Source organism: Anomaloglossus baeobatrachus, chromosome 5 (genome assembly GCF_048569485.1).
Source record: "Anomaloglossus baeobatrachus isolate aAnoBae1 chromosome 5, aAnoBae1.hap1, whole genome shotgun sequence".
Classification (NCBI taxonomy): domain Eukaryota; kingdom Metazoa; phylum Chordata; class Amphibia; order Anura; family Aromobatidae; genus Anomaloglossus; species Anomaloglossus baeobatrachus.
In genome coordinates, this window is record NC_134357.1 from 21,841,514 (window position 1) to 21,857,012 (window position 15,499).

General features: G+C 46.7%; 1 protein-coding gene across 1 annotated transcript in view; it reads right to left on the reverse strand.

Moving 5' to 3' along the window:
* LOC142313210 (putative DBH-like monooxygenase protein 2) overlaps positions 1–15,499 on the reverse strand; it is a 79,152-nt gene that overhangs the window by 38,201 nt on the left and 25,452 nt on the right. Inside the window, exons 6-8 of the mRNA XM_075352192.1 lie at positions 8,393–8,495; positions 5,250–5,416; positions 1,580–1,671 (exon numbers count right to left, since the gene is read on the reverse strand). Coding sequence (XP_075208307.1) covers positions 1,580–1,671; positions 5,250–5,416; positions 8,393–8,495 — 362 coding nt within the window. The remainder of the gene's footprint in view (positions 1–1,579; positions 1,672–5,249; positions 5,417–8,392; positions 8,496–15,499) is intronic.

Consider the following 15,499-nt stretch of genomic DNA (forward strand, 5'->3'; position numbering starts at 1 on the left):
GGTTAGGGGCCCGGTGCCCACCCTGCAGAGAAGCAGCTGGCTCCTCTCTGTGTGTGCTGTTCAGTTGCAGACCATGGGGCCCGTGAGTCAGGGGGGCTCGGTGCCAGCGGCGGCACCAGGCCCTCTTCACCTGTCATGGCATAGACTAATGATGAAGGAAGGAGCAGAGCACTCCACTCCATTCTTCATCATTCTCCCCCTGTGCCTGCACTCAACATCTCAGTGCAGCCGAGCGCTGTGATGTTACTACTGCGTGCTGCTGAGCTGAGACTGCAGAGCGCAGAACACTGACTGAGGACTTGTTTATTTTTTTTAATCAGTGAGTACACGGTGGCCAGAGGCCTATGAGGGTACATTAAAGTGTATGGGGGCTGCATAATATAATATGAAGGACACCTTATACATAGACTATGGGGGTGCACTATAATACATGGATGGCTATGGGGCTTCATTAATTGGTATGGGGCTGCAGTATAATATAGGAAGGACTATGCGGCTGCATTATAAAACATGTAGGACTATGGGGGTGCATTATAATATATGGAGGCCTATGGGTGTGCATTAAACAGTATGTGGACTGCATAAAACAATATAAAGGACTATAGGGTGCATTATAATATATGGAGGGCTATGGGAGCTCAATTATAATATATGGAGTACTGTGGGGGTTGCATTCTAATATATGGGGGACTATGAGGTGAATTATAATACATGGAAGAATAGGGGTGCAGTATAATATATGGAGGACTATGGGGTGAATTATAATACATGGAGGACTATAGGAGGTACTGTACATTATAATAATTTGAGGGCTATCTTATACATGGAAGACTATGGGAGATGGATCATAATACATGGAAGACTATGGGGGTGTATTCTAATATATGAAGGGTTACATGTGACCCATTATACTATATGGAAGGCTATGTGGGGGCCATTATGGTATTTGGAGAGCTATATATGAGGGGGGACAAAGAACATGGGATGGGAAAGTTTTGTGCTGAGGGAAAGACGTGTTTTCCCTCAGCACCCAGCTTTCCTTTGCTCTGCTATACATCTTTCCCTCAGCACCCAGCTTTCCCATGCACCGATATACATCTTTCCCTCAGCACCCAGCTTTCCCATGTGCTGATATAATAGGAAAGCTGGGTGCTAAGGGAAAGATGTATATCGGTGCATGGGAAAGCTGGGTGCTAAGGGAAAGATGTACATCAATGCATAGGAAAGCTGGGTGCTGAGGGAAAGATGTATAGAAAAGAATGGGGAAGGTGGGTGCTGAGGATAAGATGGATGTCAGAAGATAGAAAAGCTGGGTGCTGATAGAAACAGAGATTTCAAATCATGGGAAGCCTGGGTGCTGAGGGAAACAGCCAAGTGTCAGCGACACTATCCCGTACCCCAAGTATAAGCGTAATTAATTATCCCATACCCAGAGTGTTAGCATCATTATCCCATACCCTGAGTGTAGATTTATGGTTGGGAGGGGGCCCAAGTCTAAACTTTGCACTAGGGCCCATCAAACTCTAGTTACGCCACTGGTCATAGAGACATCCAGATGCATCCATTGCTCTGCTCTTACCTGTAGTGCATTATCCGCATTCCCCGAACAGAGAGGTGACCATGCAAGAGATATGCTATGACAGTCAGGTCAGGAATGGTCTCATTCAATACCTAAAGAAGACCAGAAGATATCTTCAGACATGAACCAAGCTATACCTCCAGGAGTAAGAAGACTCGAGCTTTAAGAATTTCTTTAAAGGGTTGAAGTCCCATTTTGCTGCATTGGTTCTATTTCTAAGTTCCCTGGTCAATGGTTGATGTTCACTTGATGCCCACACCTAGGGCACATGCCATAACACCTGAGCCGAAGCTATGTCCTCGTTACTTTCAGTGGACAAATTGAGAATAACTATGCTATATTAGAATCAAAAGTACTCGCTGATCAGCCATAACATTAAAACTACCCAGCTATTAATAAGTAGGCACCTTTCTCAGTAACCCAGGAGTGCACAACATTTTTTTGTCCAAGGGCTATATTGTCATATTGAACCAATCCCAAGGGTCACAATTTTTTTACAACAATTTCCTACATGAATAAATCACTATCAGAACAAAAATACAGTACATTATTATTTTTTAGGAGGATTTGGTGAGTTCCTGCTATTTTCTGTTCCAAAAACCCTCCAAATCCTTCTCATAAAATTAAAACTCCACATTTTCAGAAGTTTTAACATAAACATGTATCACATCATCTGACCAGTTATGGATTACTACATGTGTGCAAGATCAGTACATGAATCAATTACCATATCCACCATCAGTTTTTAAATACAGCACCAGAATCACTGTCAGTACATCAAAGCAACATCAGAACCATTTTCAGCATATGAATACAGCACAAGAAACATTGTCAGTACATGAATACAGCACCAAAACCACCGTCAGTACATAAAAGCAACATCAGAACCATTGTCAGTATATGAATGAAGCACCAGAACATTTGTCAGTACATGAATACAGCACCTGAACCACTGTCAGTATATGAATGCAGCATCAAAACCATATTCAATATATGAATACAACTTTAGGATGGCAAAATCCAGCGCCAGGCTTAATTAAAACTCTTGTCTTTATTTAGTAAGTGATACGCAGAAGCGGTTTTGCAAGAACCGCGCAATACCTTTATACCAGGAAGAGGTAGGTCAGCTCCAGGTCATCCGTTTAAGGAAATGGTAATGGGTGCACGTGGTCAGAGTAGGAGAAAGTCCAATTCCAATCCAAAAAGAGAGAAAGCCACGGCACAGTCCACCCAATATTCCAAAGTGCTTTTTTTTAATTTATTCGGTGCAGGTAAAAAGAGCAGGGAAAGAGCCGGTTGCAGGCCCCCAGTGGACGACGGCCGTTTCGCACTTCCTTGTGCTTCAACGGGTCCAATGCAGTGGCCAGAGACATTTTCCTCTAAATAGAGGAACACCCGGTCTCGATCACCGCTAATTACAAACAAGCTAAGTACATAATTAATGACAACCCTCACAAAACAAACATTATTACAAAAAAGGCAAAAACAGCGGTACAATCAGACAAAAATTCATCAGTTTAGATGCATGACACTTTTGGACAAAACTTACAAGAGTAAAAATAAATCGTTCCTGTCGTTCAAACCTAAATTCCCCTGTGCCTGGTATCTATTAATCAGTCTAGCCTCTGTTTGTTGTAACAGCAACTTGTGGAAGTCGCCACCTTGTGGTGGAAGGGAAACTCTCTCCAGACCTGCAAATTGCAGGGAATTCAGATCGCTCTTATGACATTCCTGCATATGTTGGATCTAACGGGGTGAACCCTTTCCAGAAGAAATAGAATTATAGTGTTCTTTGAACCGTATATACAAGGGGTGAATTGTCTTTCCAATATAGAACCTTCCACATGTACATATAATGATATATACAATAAATTTAGGCTTACATGTTATACATTTTTTCACATTATGATAGAAAGTTCCAAAGTATATGGGGTTTGAAATCAGGTGTAAATGACAGAAATGACAATTTCCACAACGGAAATTGCCTATTGGACATGCTTTTTCAAGCCATGTGGGGGTACATTTCAATCTATTCCTAACCAAGAGATCCTTAAGGTTACTGCACCTCCGATGTGTAATTAATGGTTTCAGTTTTGTGATGTCTCTTAGAACCGGGTCAGACTCTAAAACGTGCCAGTTATTTAGAATATCATTTCTGTTTGGTTGATCAAAGGGGCCAAATTTAAAATTAAACACAAATCTGTGTAACTCTTTCTTGCTTGCTTGTCTCCTTCTACCAGACACAAAGCCCAAGGGGTTCAACCGGGCTCTAGTCAATGAATCCTCTATAAGAGAATGAAGATAACCTTTTCCTCTAACCGTGAATACAGCATCAGAACCAGTTTCAGCATATGAATACAGGACAAGAAACATTGTCAGTACATGAATACAGCATCAGAACCCTTTTCAGCATATGAATACAGCACAAGAAACATTGTCAGTACATGAATACAGCATCAGAACCACCGTCAGTACATAAAAGCAACATCAGAGCCATTGTCAGTATATGAATGCAGCACCAGAACATTTGTCAGTTCACGAATACAGCACCTGAACCACTGTCAGTATATGAATGTAGCATCAAAACCATATTCAATATATGAATACAGCTTTAGGATGGCAAAATCCAGCACCAGGCTTAATTAAAACTATTGTCTTTTTATTTATCATAGATTAAGGACTCTGTCCGAAATGCATCAGTGTAATCTAATTTTAATTGCACTCAATAAGACAAGAGTTTTAATTAAGTCTGGTGCTGGATTTTGCCATCCTAAATCTGTATTCATAGGCAATTTGATATGGACTGTTACAAGCTTCTCAGGGGGAGCTGATATATCTGTCTTTTGTTTATATAAATACAGCCCCAAAACCACAATCAGTAAATGAATGCAGTATCAGAACTACAGTCAGTACATGAATGCAGTATCAGAACCACAGTCAGTACGTGAATGCAGTATCAGAACCACAGTCAGTACATGAATGCAGCATCAGAACCACAGTCAGTACATGAATGCAGTATCAGAACCACAGTCAGTACATGAATGCAGTATCAGAACCACAGTCAGTACATGAATGCAGTATCAGAACCATCATTAATACAGCACAAGAATCACTCTACCATATAATGTTCCCCCACACTGAACCTCCACATCATATCCCCACACTGACCCTCGCCGTATACTGGAAATACCAAACAAGACCTGCTGTATAGTGGGAACACCCCACAAGACCTGACATATACTTGAAAAAACCCTCAAGACCTGACGTATGCCGGAAACACCCGATGGGACCTGTCATGCAAAACTTACTGGATACTGAAAAACACTCCACCTGACTTATACCAAGAAAACCTTACAAAATCTGCCATGTAACAATAAAAACCCTATAAGACCTGCCATATTTCAGAAACACCCCACAAGACCTGCCACATATCATGAACACCCCAAAACATCTGCTGTATAATACAAACACCCAACAAGACATGTTTAATGCTGGCTATATCCCTCAAGACTTGTCACATATCAGGAAAATCCCATAAGACCAGTCGTATACCAGAAACACCCCCAAAAGACTTGCCATATAGCAACAGGACATTGATGACTTATTCTTATCATCTGAATGGACGCCCTTGACCAAGGGAGATGACACACGTAGAGCCTGGGTCACTTACGTCCTCCATCAAATGAGTGTTACAAATTCCATAATTTCTGAATGCTTCAGATGCAGGAGGAATGAATTGCATGGGAAACGTAAGTACTCCAGTCATCAGGGTGCCGCTGTCATGAGCACGCAACTCGGGGGTGTAATAAATCCTTATTCCAGAACTGTCTTTCAATCCTGAAAGTCAAAAAAATGAAATGGTCACGGTGACTCACACATCTCCTCCAACCCTAGGCCTGACGGGCATTAACCACAAATATCCAGATTAGCCAGTGAGGCCACGCACCCGCGTGAGTATGCGTGGAACTGACGAAGGCCTCTTCTTTTATCACTCTGTATTGTATGAGGGGACGGAGAACGACACTGGGGCTCTGTGATTGGAGGTTCTTTAAATTCTTATTTTATGCCCCGCCCCTGAGGAATTATTTGTTTTCTACAGATTGTTTAACCATTTAATAACCAGGCCTTAATAGGCTTTAATGATTGGCCAAAGTCTTTGTCTTTCCACATGTTTTAGTTTTTCCCTGGCTTGGATGTAAGAGATGTTCTTTTTTGTGGGAAAATCCTATGATTCTTAGGTGCTGCTATTGAGCACCAATGAATCATTGGGTAATGTATATAAATGATATTTGCAATGAAAAATTTGAAAAAAAAAAAAGCTCTATATGTTTCTTTGGGGTTTTTTACTCTAAAAACTGTTAATCTCGGTGTAATTACAGACGAGTGAATAGCTAATGTGTTTATCTTTTGTTAGGAAAATGAACAAAAATGTTTGATTTTTTTATTTTATTTTTTTTGTACAAATTCCTCCCCCCTCAAACAGATCAAGAGGAGGCATTTTTGTGTGTGCATATTTTTTATTGTAGCTGGAGCATAACGTACATAGGAGCCCCAATAATAAAGGTAGAGAGTATTTTATAGTGATACTGTAGGATCACTCACAAAGTCGAACATGATCTGGCCAGTCACATGATCACTGGGTCTGGATAGGTTCAGGATCACATGATCACTGGGAATGAGTGCGCTCACGATCACTGGGTCTGGGTGGGTTCAGGATCACATGATTACTGAGTCTGGGTGGGTTCAGGATCACATGATCACTAGGTATGAGTAGACTCAGGATCACTGGGTCTGGGTGGGTTCAGGATCACGTGATTACTGAGTCTAGGTGGGTTCAGGATCACATGATTACTGAGTCTGGGTGGGCTCAGGATCACATGATCACTAGGTATGAGTAGACTCAGGATCACTGGGACTGGGTGGGTTCAGGATCACATGATTACTGAGGCTGGTTAGCTCATGATCAGATGATCACTTGGTCTGGGTGGGCTTAGGATTACATGATCACTGGGTCTAGGTGGCTTCAGGATCACATGATCACTGTGTCTGGGTGGGCTCATGATCACATGATCACTGTGTCTGGGTAGCCTCAGGATCCCTGGATATGAGTGGGCTCATGATCACTGGGTCTGGGTGGGTTCAGGATCACATGATCACTGGGTCTGGGTGGGCTCATGTCAAAGACCTCCTGCTAGTTGAAAAGTTGCAGTAGCAAAATAAAGAATATGGAACCCAATGCGGGCTTTACACAAGTCGACCGATCGTGCGATTTCACGATCTATCGTACCCGCCCCCGTCGTTTGTGCGTCATGGGCAAATCGCTGCCCATGCTGCACAAAGTCGTTAATGCGCCGTCACACGCACTTACTTGCTGTGCGACCTCGCTGTGGGCGGTGAACATCCTCTTCCTGAAGGGGGAGGGGCGTTCGACGTCACAGCGACATCACACAGCGGCCGCCCAATAGAAGCGGAGGGGCGGAGATGAGCGGGACATAAACATCCCGCCCACCTCCTTCCTTCGGCATTGCCAGCGGGACGCAGGTAAGCTGTGTTCATCGTTCCCGGGCTGTCACACGTAGCGATGTGTGCTGCCCCGGGAACGATGAACAACCGGCACCATTTTAATTAAACAATTTTTTAAAACTGAGCGATGAGTACACGACTCACGATTTGTGAGCGATTCTGCGTCGCTCGGAGGTGTCACACGAGATGACTTCGTGAACAATGCCGGATGTGCGTCACGAAAACCGTTACCCCGATGATCTATCGCACGATCGGTCGTCTTGTGTAAAGCCCGCATTACTTTCATCCACTGAGATGCTGGCCAATATTTTGATTTCACATTATCACTGGGTCTTGGTGGGCTCATAATCACTGGGTCTGGGAAGGCTCATGATCACATGATCTGGGTGGGCTTCGGATCATATGATCATTGGGTCTGGATGGGCTTCGGATCACATGATCATTGGGTCTGGGTGGGCTTCAGATCACATGATCATTGGGTCTGGGTGGGCTTCGGATCATATCATCATTGGGTCTGGGTGGGCTTCAGATCACATGATCATTGGGTCTGGGTAGGCTTCGGATCATATGATCATTGGGTCTGGGTGGGCTTCGGATCATATCATCATTGGGTCTCGGTGGGCTTCGGATCATATGATCATTGGGTCTGGGTGGGCTTTGGATCACGTGATCATTGGGTCTGGGTGGGCTTCAGATCATATGATCATTGGGTTTCGGTGGGCTTCAGACCATGTGATCACTGGATCTGGGTGGGCTCAGGATCACTGGGTCTGGATGGGCTCAGGATCACATGATCACTGGGTCTGGGTGGGCTCAGGATCACTGGGTCTGGGTGGGCTCAGGATCACAAGATCACTGGGTCTGGGTAAGCTCAGGATCACATGATCACTGGGTCTGGGTGGGTTCAGGATCACATGGTCACTGGATCTGGGTGAGCTCATGATCACATGATCACTGGGTCTGGGTGAACTCAGAATCACATGATCACTACGTCTGGCTGGGCTCAGGATCACGTGATTACTGGGTCTGGGTGGGCTCAGGATCACATGGTCACTGGATCTGGGTGAGCTCATGATCACATAATCACTAGGTCTGGGTGGGCTCAGGATCACATGATCACTGGGTCTGGGTGGGCTTAAGTTTTAAGGGGCATTGCGAGGGCATTGCCTTGCCCTGTGTTGTTCCCGACACACTGGTTGGCACTGACATTATTTTGCATCTATGGCCGGTTTTAGACGAGTGGACGTCCCGCTGATGCGGCATCAGGACAGATTTCAGCCTTCTTTATACCTTGCTTATTTTCGAAGTTACTGTAGTGGATTTCGATCCTGATGTACTGGGGGTCGCTCTCGGTGCCGATAGAGATGCCGGTTTCTTCTGGATAATCAAATGGCTACAAATAAAGGGAACGAGACACAGTTACAATGTTGCCCTTGCATTTAATATTCTATATTTCCACATTCTGGACATTCCTAAGACACTCTACGCCGGTCATATACTTTCGAAAGCTGATAGCCGGACGTTTATTTTGCCGCCCCCCACACACTCATCCATTTATACACCTCTGATGGGGGGGGGGTCAGCCTTTTTAATGGAACACTATGTGTACAATTTAATATGAAGTATAGCCACTAGACATTAATTAATCAATTTGATGTTAATTGAATTTGTGCACAATTTTTTGAGGAATTTGCTGAACCCGGCAAATAACAATTTCCAATAATCCTCACAGCCCTTTGACACATTGCAGAAATGTACATCAGACAGAAACGGTCACAGAACTTCAGACACAATTGTGTTGGCCTCCCTATAAGACCTTGCATCTATCATATCACATGGTATAGAGCAGCCAATCAGAACGGACTATCTGAATCACTATAAAAGCCAAGGCAGGAAATGCAGCTTTCATTGTGATGAATCTAGATAGTGAAAGAACATCAGAGCCTAGCAATAGCAATATGGGTGAGAAAGCCAGAAACACTGAAGAAATGCTAATGGGTGTGGACCCACTGCGCCACTGGCTGGACTTACCCTGGTGGGGCATGACTGAGTGCCAACCAGGTCTTCACTAGAGCCTCTGATGGTAAGGATAGGCTAGGTTGCCAGTAAACATCAGGCACCACCCCAGGGCAGTCTCCGGGACTGCAACAGCTGACCATAGGGTCATAGGTGTTGGTACATGGTACAGGAGGGTGAGACAGAGGCATAGTCAAAAGGTCCAAGGTAAGGGCAAGCAGCATATGATCGGGTACAAAGCTGAGGACTAGAATGGAGAGGTCAGGCAGGACAGGTAATCAAACTGGGTCGACAAAAGAAGACAGAATATGGCATATCAATCAACCCAAGAACAAAAGCAAAAGACCTTGTGAAGATGCTGGTGGAAGCTGGTAAGATTGTGTCATTATCCACAGTGAAAAGAGCACTGTATCAACATGGGCTGAAAGGCCACTCTGCCAGGAAGAAGCCATTACTCCAAAAGAAACAGAAAAAAGCCAGATTAATGTTTGTAAATGCACACAGGAACACAGACCTTAATATTTGTAGACATCCTGTGGTCTGACGAAACTAAAATTGAACAGTATGGCCATAATGACCATCGTTATATTTTGAGGAAAAAGGGAAAAGCTTTGAAGCCTAAGAACACCATCCCAACTGTGAAGCACGATGGCAGCAGCATCATGTTGTGGGGTTGTTTTGCTGCAGGAGAAACTGGTGACTTCACAAAATAAATGGCATCATGAGGAAAGAAGATTATGTGGCAATACTGAAGAACATCTCAAGACATCAGCCAGGAACTTAAAGCTTGGGGGGAAATGGGCTTCCAAATGGACAATGACACGAAGCTATTGCCAAACTGGTTACAAAGTGGCTGAAGGATAACAAAGTCAATGTTTTGGAGTGGCCATCATAAAGCCCGAACTCAATCCTAATGGAAAATGTATGGGCAAAACTGAAAAGACCGGTGCAAGCGGCGACCTCCAAACATGGCTCAGTTACACCAGATCTGTCTGCCACCAACTATTGTGAGATGCTGTGGAAGGATCCAAAACGTTTCCCCCAAGTCACACAGTGTAAGGGCAATGCCACCAAATACTAATGACCTGGAGGGAATGTCACTGTGCAGAAAGGAATAACAATGCCTGAAAACATTCTCTCTCTCATTATTCTGGCATTTGGCAAATAATTTTGGTTCCTGATTGATCGAAAACAGGAAAGGTTTATTTTTATTTCATGTCAGATAGTGAGAAAAACCTGCAGATGTGTCTTTATAGAGAGAGGATGGAAAAACCTGCAGATGTGTCTGTATAGAGTGCGGAGGGAAAAACCTGCAGATGTGTCTGTATAGAGAGCGGAGGGGAAAACCTGCAGATGTGTCTTTATAGAGAGCGGAGGGGAAAACCTGCAGATGTGTCTTTATAGAGAGCGGAGGGAAAAACCTGCAGATGTGTCTGTATAGAGAGTGGAGGGAAAACCTGCAGATGTGTCTGTATAGAGAGTGGAGGCAAAACCTGCAGATGTGTCTTTATAGAGAGCGGAGGGGAAAACCTGCAGATGTGTCTATATAGAGAGTGGAGGGAAAAACCTGTAGATGTGTCTGTATAGAGAGCAGAGGGGAAAACCTGTAGATGTGTCTTTATAGAGAGCAGAGGGAAAAACCTGCAGATGTCTCTTTATAGAGAGCGGAGGGAAAAACCTGCAGATGTGTCTTTATTGAGAGTGGAGGGAAAAACCTGCAGATGTGTCTTTATAGAAAGCGGAGGGAGAAACCTGCAGATGTGTCTTTATAGAGAGTGGAGGGAAAAACCTGTAGATGTGTCTTTATAGAGAGTGGAGGGAAAATCCTGCACATGTGTCTTTATAGAGAGCGAAGGGAAAAACCTGCAGACGTCTGTATAGAGAGTGGAGGAAGAAACCTGCAGATATGTCTTTATAGAGAGCGGAGGGAAAACCTGCAGATGTGTCTTTATAGAGAGCGGAGGGAAAAACCTGCAGATGTGTCTGTATAGAGAGCGGAGGGGAAAACCTGCAGATGTGTCTTTATAGAGAGCGGAGGGAAAAACCTGCAGATGTGTCTGTATAGAGAGTGGAGGCAAAACCTGCAGATATGTCTTTATAGAGAGCGGAGGGGAAAACCTGCAGATGTGTCTGTATAGAGAGTGGAGGGAAAAACCTGTAGATGTGTCTGTATAGAGAGCAGAGGGGAAAACCTGTAGATGTGTCTTTATAGAGAGCGGAGGGAAAAACCTGCAGATGCGTCTTTATAGAGAGTGGAGGGAAAAACCTGCAGATGTGTCTTTATAGAGAGCGGAGGGAGAAACCTGCAGATGTGTCTTTATAGAGAGTGGAGGGAAAAACCTGTAGATGTGTCTTTATAGAGAGTGGAGGGAAAAACCTGCAGATGTGTCTTTATAGAGAGTGGAGGGAGAAACCTGCAGATATGTCTTTATAGAGAGCGGAGGGAAAAACCTGCAGATGGGTCTGTATAGAGAGCGGAGAGAAAATCCTGCAGATGTGTCTTTATAGAGAGCGGAGGGGAAAAACTTGCAGATGTGTCTGTATAGAGAGTGGAGGGAAACTGAGGGTTTCAACTTTGTGTATATATAGTATATTTTCTGCGGTTAGTGACACAAAAGTATCAAACATGTAGAAATTAAATGCAAAGCCTACATTTTCCTCTACGTCTGTTCTGGGAAGATCACATGCTTAGATGGTTCCATGGAAATCAGCAACTGGATAAACAATCATCTAATATGTAGACAGCAGGTATGTATATATAGATAGATAGATAGATAGATAGATAGATAGAGGGATAGATAGATAGATAGATAGATAGATAGAGGGATAGATAGATAGATAGATAGATAGATAGATAGATAGATAGATAGATAGATAGATAGATAGATAGATAGATAGATAGATAGATAGATAGATAGAGGGATAGATAGATAGATAGATAGAGGGATAGATAGATAGATAGATAGATAGATAGATAGATAGAGGGATAGATAGATAGATAGAGGGATAGATAGATAGATAGATAGATAGATAGATAGAGGGATAGATAGATAGATAGATAGATAGATAGATAGATAGATAGATAGATAGATAGATAGAGGGATAGATAGATAGATAGAGGGATAGATAGATAGATAGAGGGATAGATAGATAGAGGGATAGATAGATAGATAGATAGATAGATAGATAGAGGGATAGATAGATAGATAGATAGAGGGATAGATAGATAGATAGATGGATAGATAGATAGATAGATAGATAGAGGGATAGATAGATAGATAGATAGATAGATAGATAGAGGGATAGATAGATAGATAGATAGATAGATAGAGGGATAGATAGAGGGATAGATAGATAGATAGATAGATAGATAGATAGATAGATAGATAGAGGGATAGATAGATAGATAGATAGATAGATAGATAGATATGTCGCGGGCGGGGAGGAGGGTGTCAGCACACCGCGCTCACCCCTTCTGCTCGGGTCCGGCAGTTGCTCCTGGTGGCTCGAGCTGCGGGCCGGATCCCGGGGTGTCTCGAGCGACACTCCTCGCCCGTGAGTGAAAAGGGGGGTGTTTGTTGGGATTATAGTTCGTGACGCCACCCACGGTTGTGGTGATGGCACCACCGCTGCTCAGTGTGAGGGTCCCGGGGATGGTGATGGGAGCAGCCAGGTGTTGTGTTGCCCCTCCGTGGGTAGGGGTTGGTGATCCCGGGGCCCGGTGAAGAGGTGTGAAGTGTAGGGCCTGGAGGGCACAGGGACGCGGGGGCAGCGCTATGCCTTGCGGCACTGTGGTACTCACTCAGCCTGAGACACGGACACAGTTTGTACGGTAAACCAACGGCTGGTAGGACGGTCCCACAGACGGTTGCACCTGCACTCCCGGTAGGTGACGGTGACGTCTCTCTTCCTTGCACCTGTTTGACTGATGGTAGCGGTGGATTCCCTCCGGTTACCCGCTCCCCGACTGCAATCTGGGCCGGAGGAGCTCTACACTTTGCCCGCAGGCGCTGGCCCTGGGGAAACTGGTGCCTTGGCGGTGGCGGTGTCTCCCCGGTAATGGTCGGGCTGTTGCCGTCAATCGGGACTTTGTTGCTGGGGGATCTGCGTCCCCTTCGCTGACGGATTCGGCAAATTGGGCGACTCCTAGCCTTGCCGGGGTCCGAGAGGCCCCTGCCCTGGTGCTGACTGTCCTTCGGAACACTGCTCCAGACCACCGGGCACACAGCCAACGGGGTCCTTCCAGGAACTTCCAAACGGTCCCCCTCCGGACAGTCACCGCCGTCGCTGACCTTGCTGTTCTAGCCCTACACACAGCTGGGCTCTCAGGCTTCTCCTTCTCTCTGCTCTGTCACCACTTCTTGCTTTCCTCCTTTTCCACTTTCCTTTCCTTCACTTTCACTTCTGGTTGTTTACTCTAGCCCTTCACTGGACTTCACTCTTCCCCTGCCCGGGGCTATCTGCTGTTCACTCCTTCATGTCCCTGACTCGACTGCCTGGTTACTTCCTGCCTCCAGAGTTGTGAGCTCCTTGGTGGGCGGAGCCAACCGCCTGGCCCACCCCCTGGTGTGCATCACAGACTCCTGGAGGGAGGCAACAAGGATTTCTGGTTAGCAGGTGTGCCTACCTGGAGCGTGGGGTGTAGTGGTGTTGTTATCTGTGTCCCCTGGCTTGCCCAGGGCGACACATTCCCCCTTAGCAAAATGCAGACCGTCCGCGGGCTGCCGTCCTACACCGGTTTTATTTTTCTGTAAAAAGGGGATAACAGGGTTAAACATAACATAAGCATTTTCAATCAACTCTTCCCAAGACGGGAGGCACATTTTACTTTTAATGTTTCAACGGTGTACGGTCACGGTTTCCGCTCTCTCCCACCCAAGCAACCTGGCCCTGATGCTGCCCCTAAAACCCAGGCAGCACCCCTTGACCCACAGTCCAGCACAAGTCACCCGAGCGGGATCTGTCCTTCCCTCCAGAGGGTAGCCACCGGTCCCTTTGGTGGCTGGGCCCTGGCCTGCTCTGCTCAGGGCCCTCCCTCCAACCTGCCTCTCCGGAGGCGGCATTGCGGAAACGGTAACGGTACCCAACATATTTACAAGCCACTAACGTTTGTGGTTGCCCTGCAGAGTTCACGGGCTTGTCCATAGCTAGTTCCCATGCATTTTTAAACTTTTAACGGTCCCCACGGGGACAACGGTGCCGGCTCCTGCCGGTTGCTAATCACAGCTGACAATCAGGTGAAAACTCGGTTCAATCAGGGTTTTTCATTTTTCAAAACTTTCAACAAACTTTCAAACAAACAAAGCGCTGGTCCCTACGGGGACGGTGCTGCGGGCCTCCATTGCCCTACTTCGGTCCTGCTGCTGCTTCATCCGAGGGAGGGGGTGCAGAGCTCATCTTGCCCTCCGGGCTGCCCCTCAGCTTTACATCCAGGGCAAACCACCCCCTCTCTCCGCAGTGCCGAGTGTACCGCACCATGTCTCCCGGGATAAGATTGCGGCCAGGATGCTCTTCGGGCAGGTGAGCATGCACATCCCGCCGGGCTACAAATACCTCGGCCTCCAGGCCCGGTTCGTATATGAACCCGTAGCCCCGACGGATATCGAATCGCCTCACCTGCCCCTCGTAGAACGGGCCCCGGACACGGAAGGTCGCTTGCCGCAGGTTCTCCTTTTCCCGTATGACTCGGGCCACCAGCTCGGCTTTCCTACGCTCCCTCTCCGCGATCTCCAGGCCCAGCTTGGTCGGCTCCCTGTCCCAGTACGGCTCCGGCGCACGGGTTGAGCCCCGCGGGACATTCAGCACGTTACCCACTGTCAGGAAGGTGGGTGGCGTATCCCGCGGTGTCATGGCCTTGGGCGCTGCCTTGCAGCAACAACCCGGCGCCACCTCAGCCGAGGTGTGGGGGATGGGCACAGGGGCTTTCCGCAGTTGGGCCTTCGGCTCGGAGCGTGTCATCGGCTCCGGCTCGGGGAACTGCTCGGGGACTGTCTCTGGCGCAATCTTCGGGGCCTTCCATGGCAATGCCTCCGGTTTGCTTCGGGCTCCGGCTACAGGTCGGTCCGCTGGGGCGGACGGGCTGGGTATCGCTACCGGTTGCGGTGGCAGCGGGCCTAGTGGCGGGGTCACGGCCTCCGAGACGGGTGGCGAAGGAGGCAACGGGGGGAGAGGGCTTGGACCGGGTCCCTCAGCCGCAGCGACCGGTCCCTCCGGGACATAGGGGCGTGGGTCACTCACCCTCCCTTCCTCCGCTTCCTCCTCGCGTCTCCGCACGGCTGCCAAAACGTCCGCCATGTCGGTCTCCCACTCCTCCAGGAGGAGCTGCATTTTGACCTGCAGCCTTAGATGGAGCTGCGCGGTCCGAATCTCCACCCACGCTGC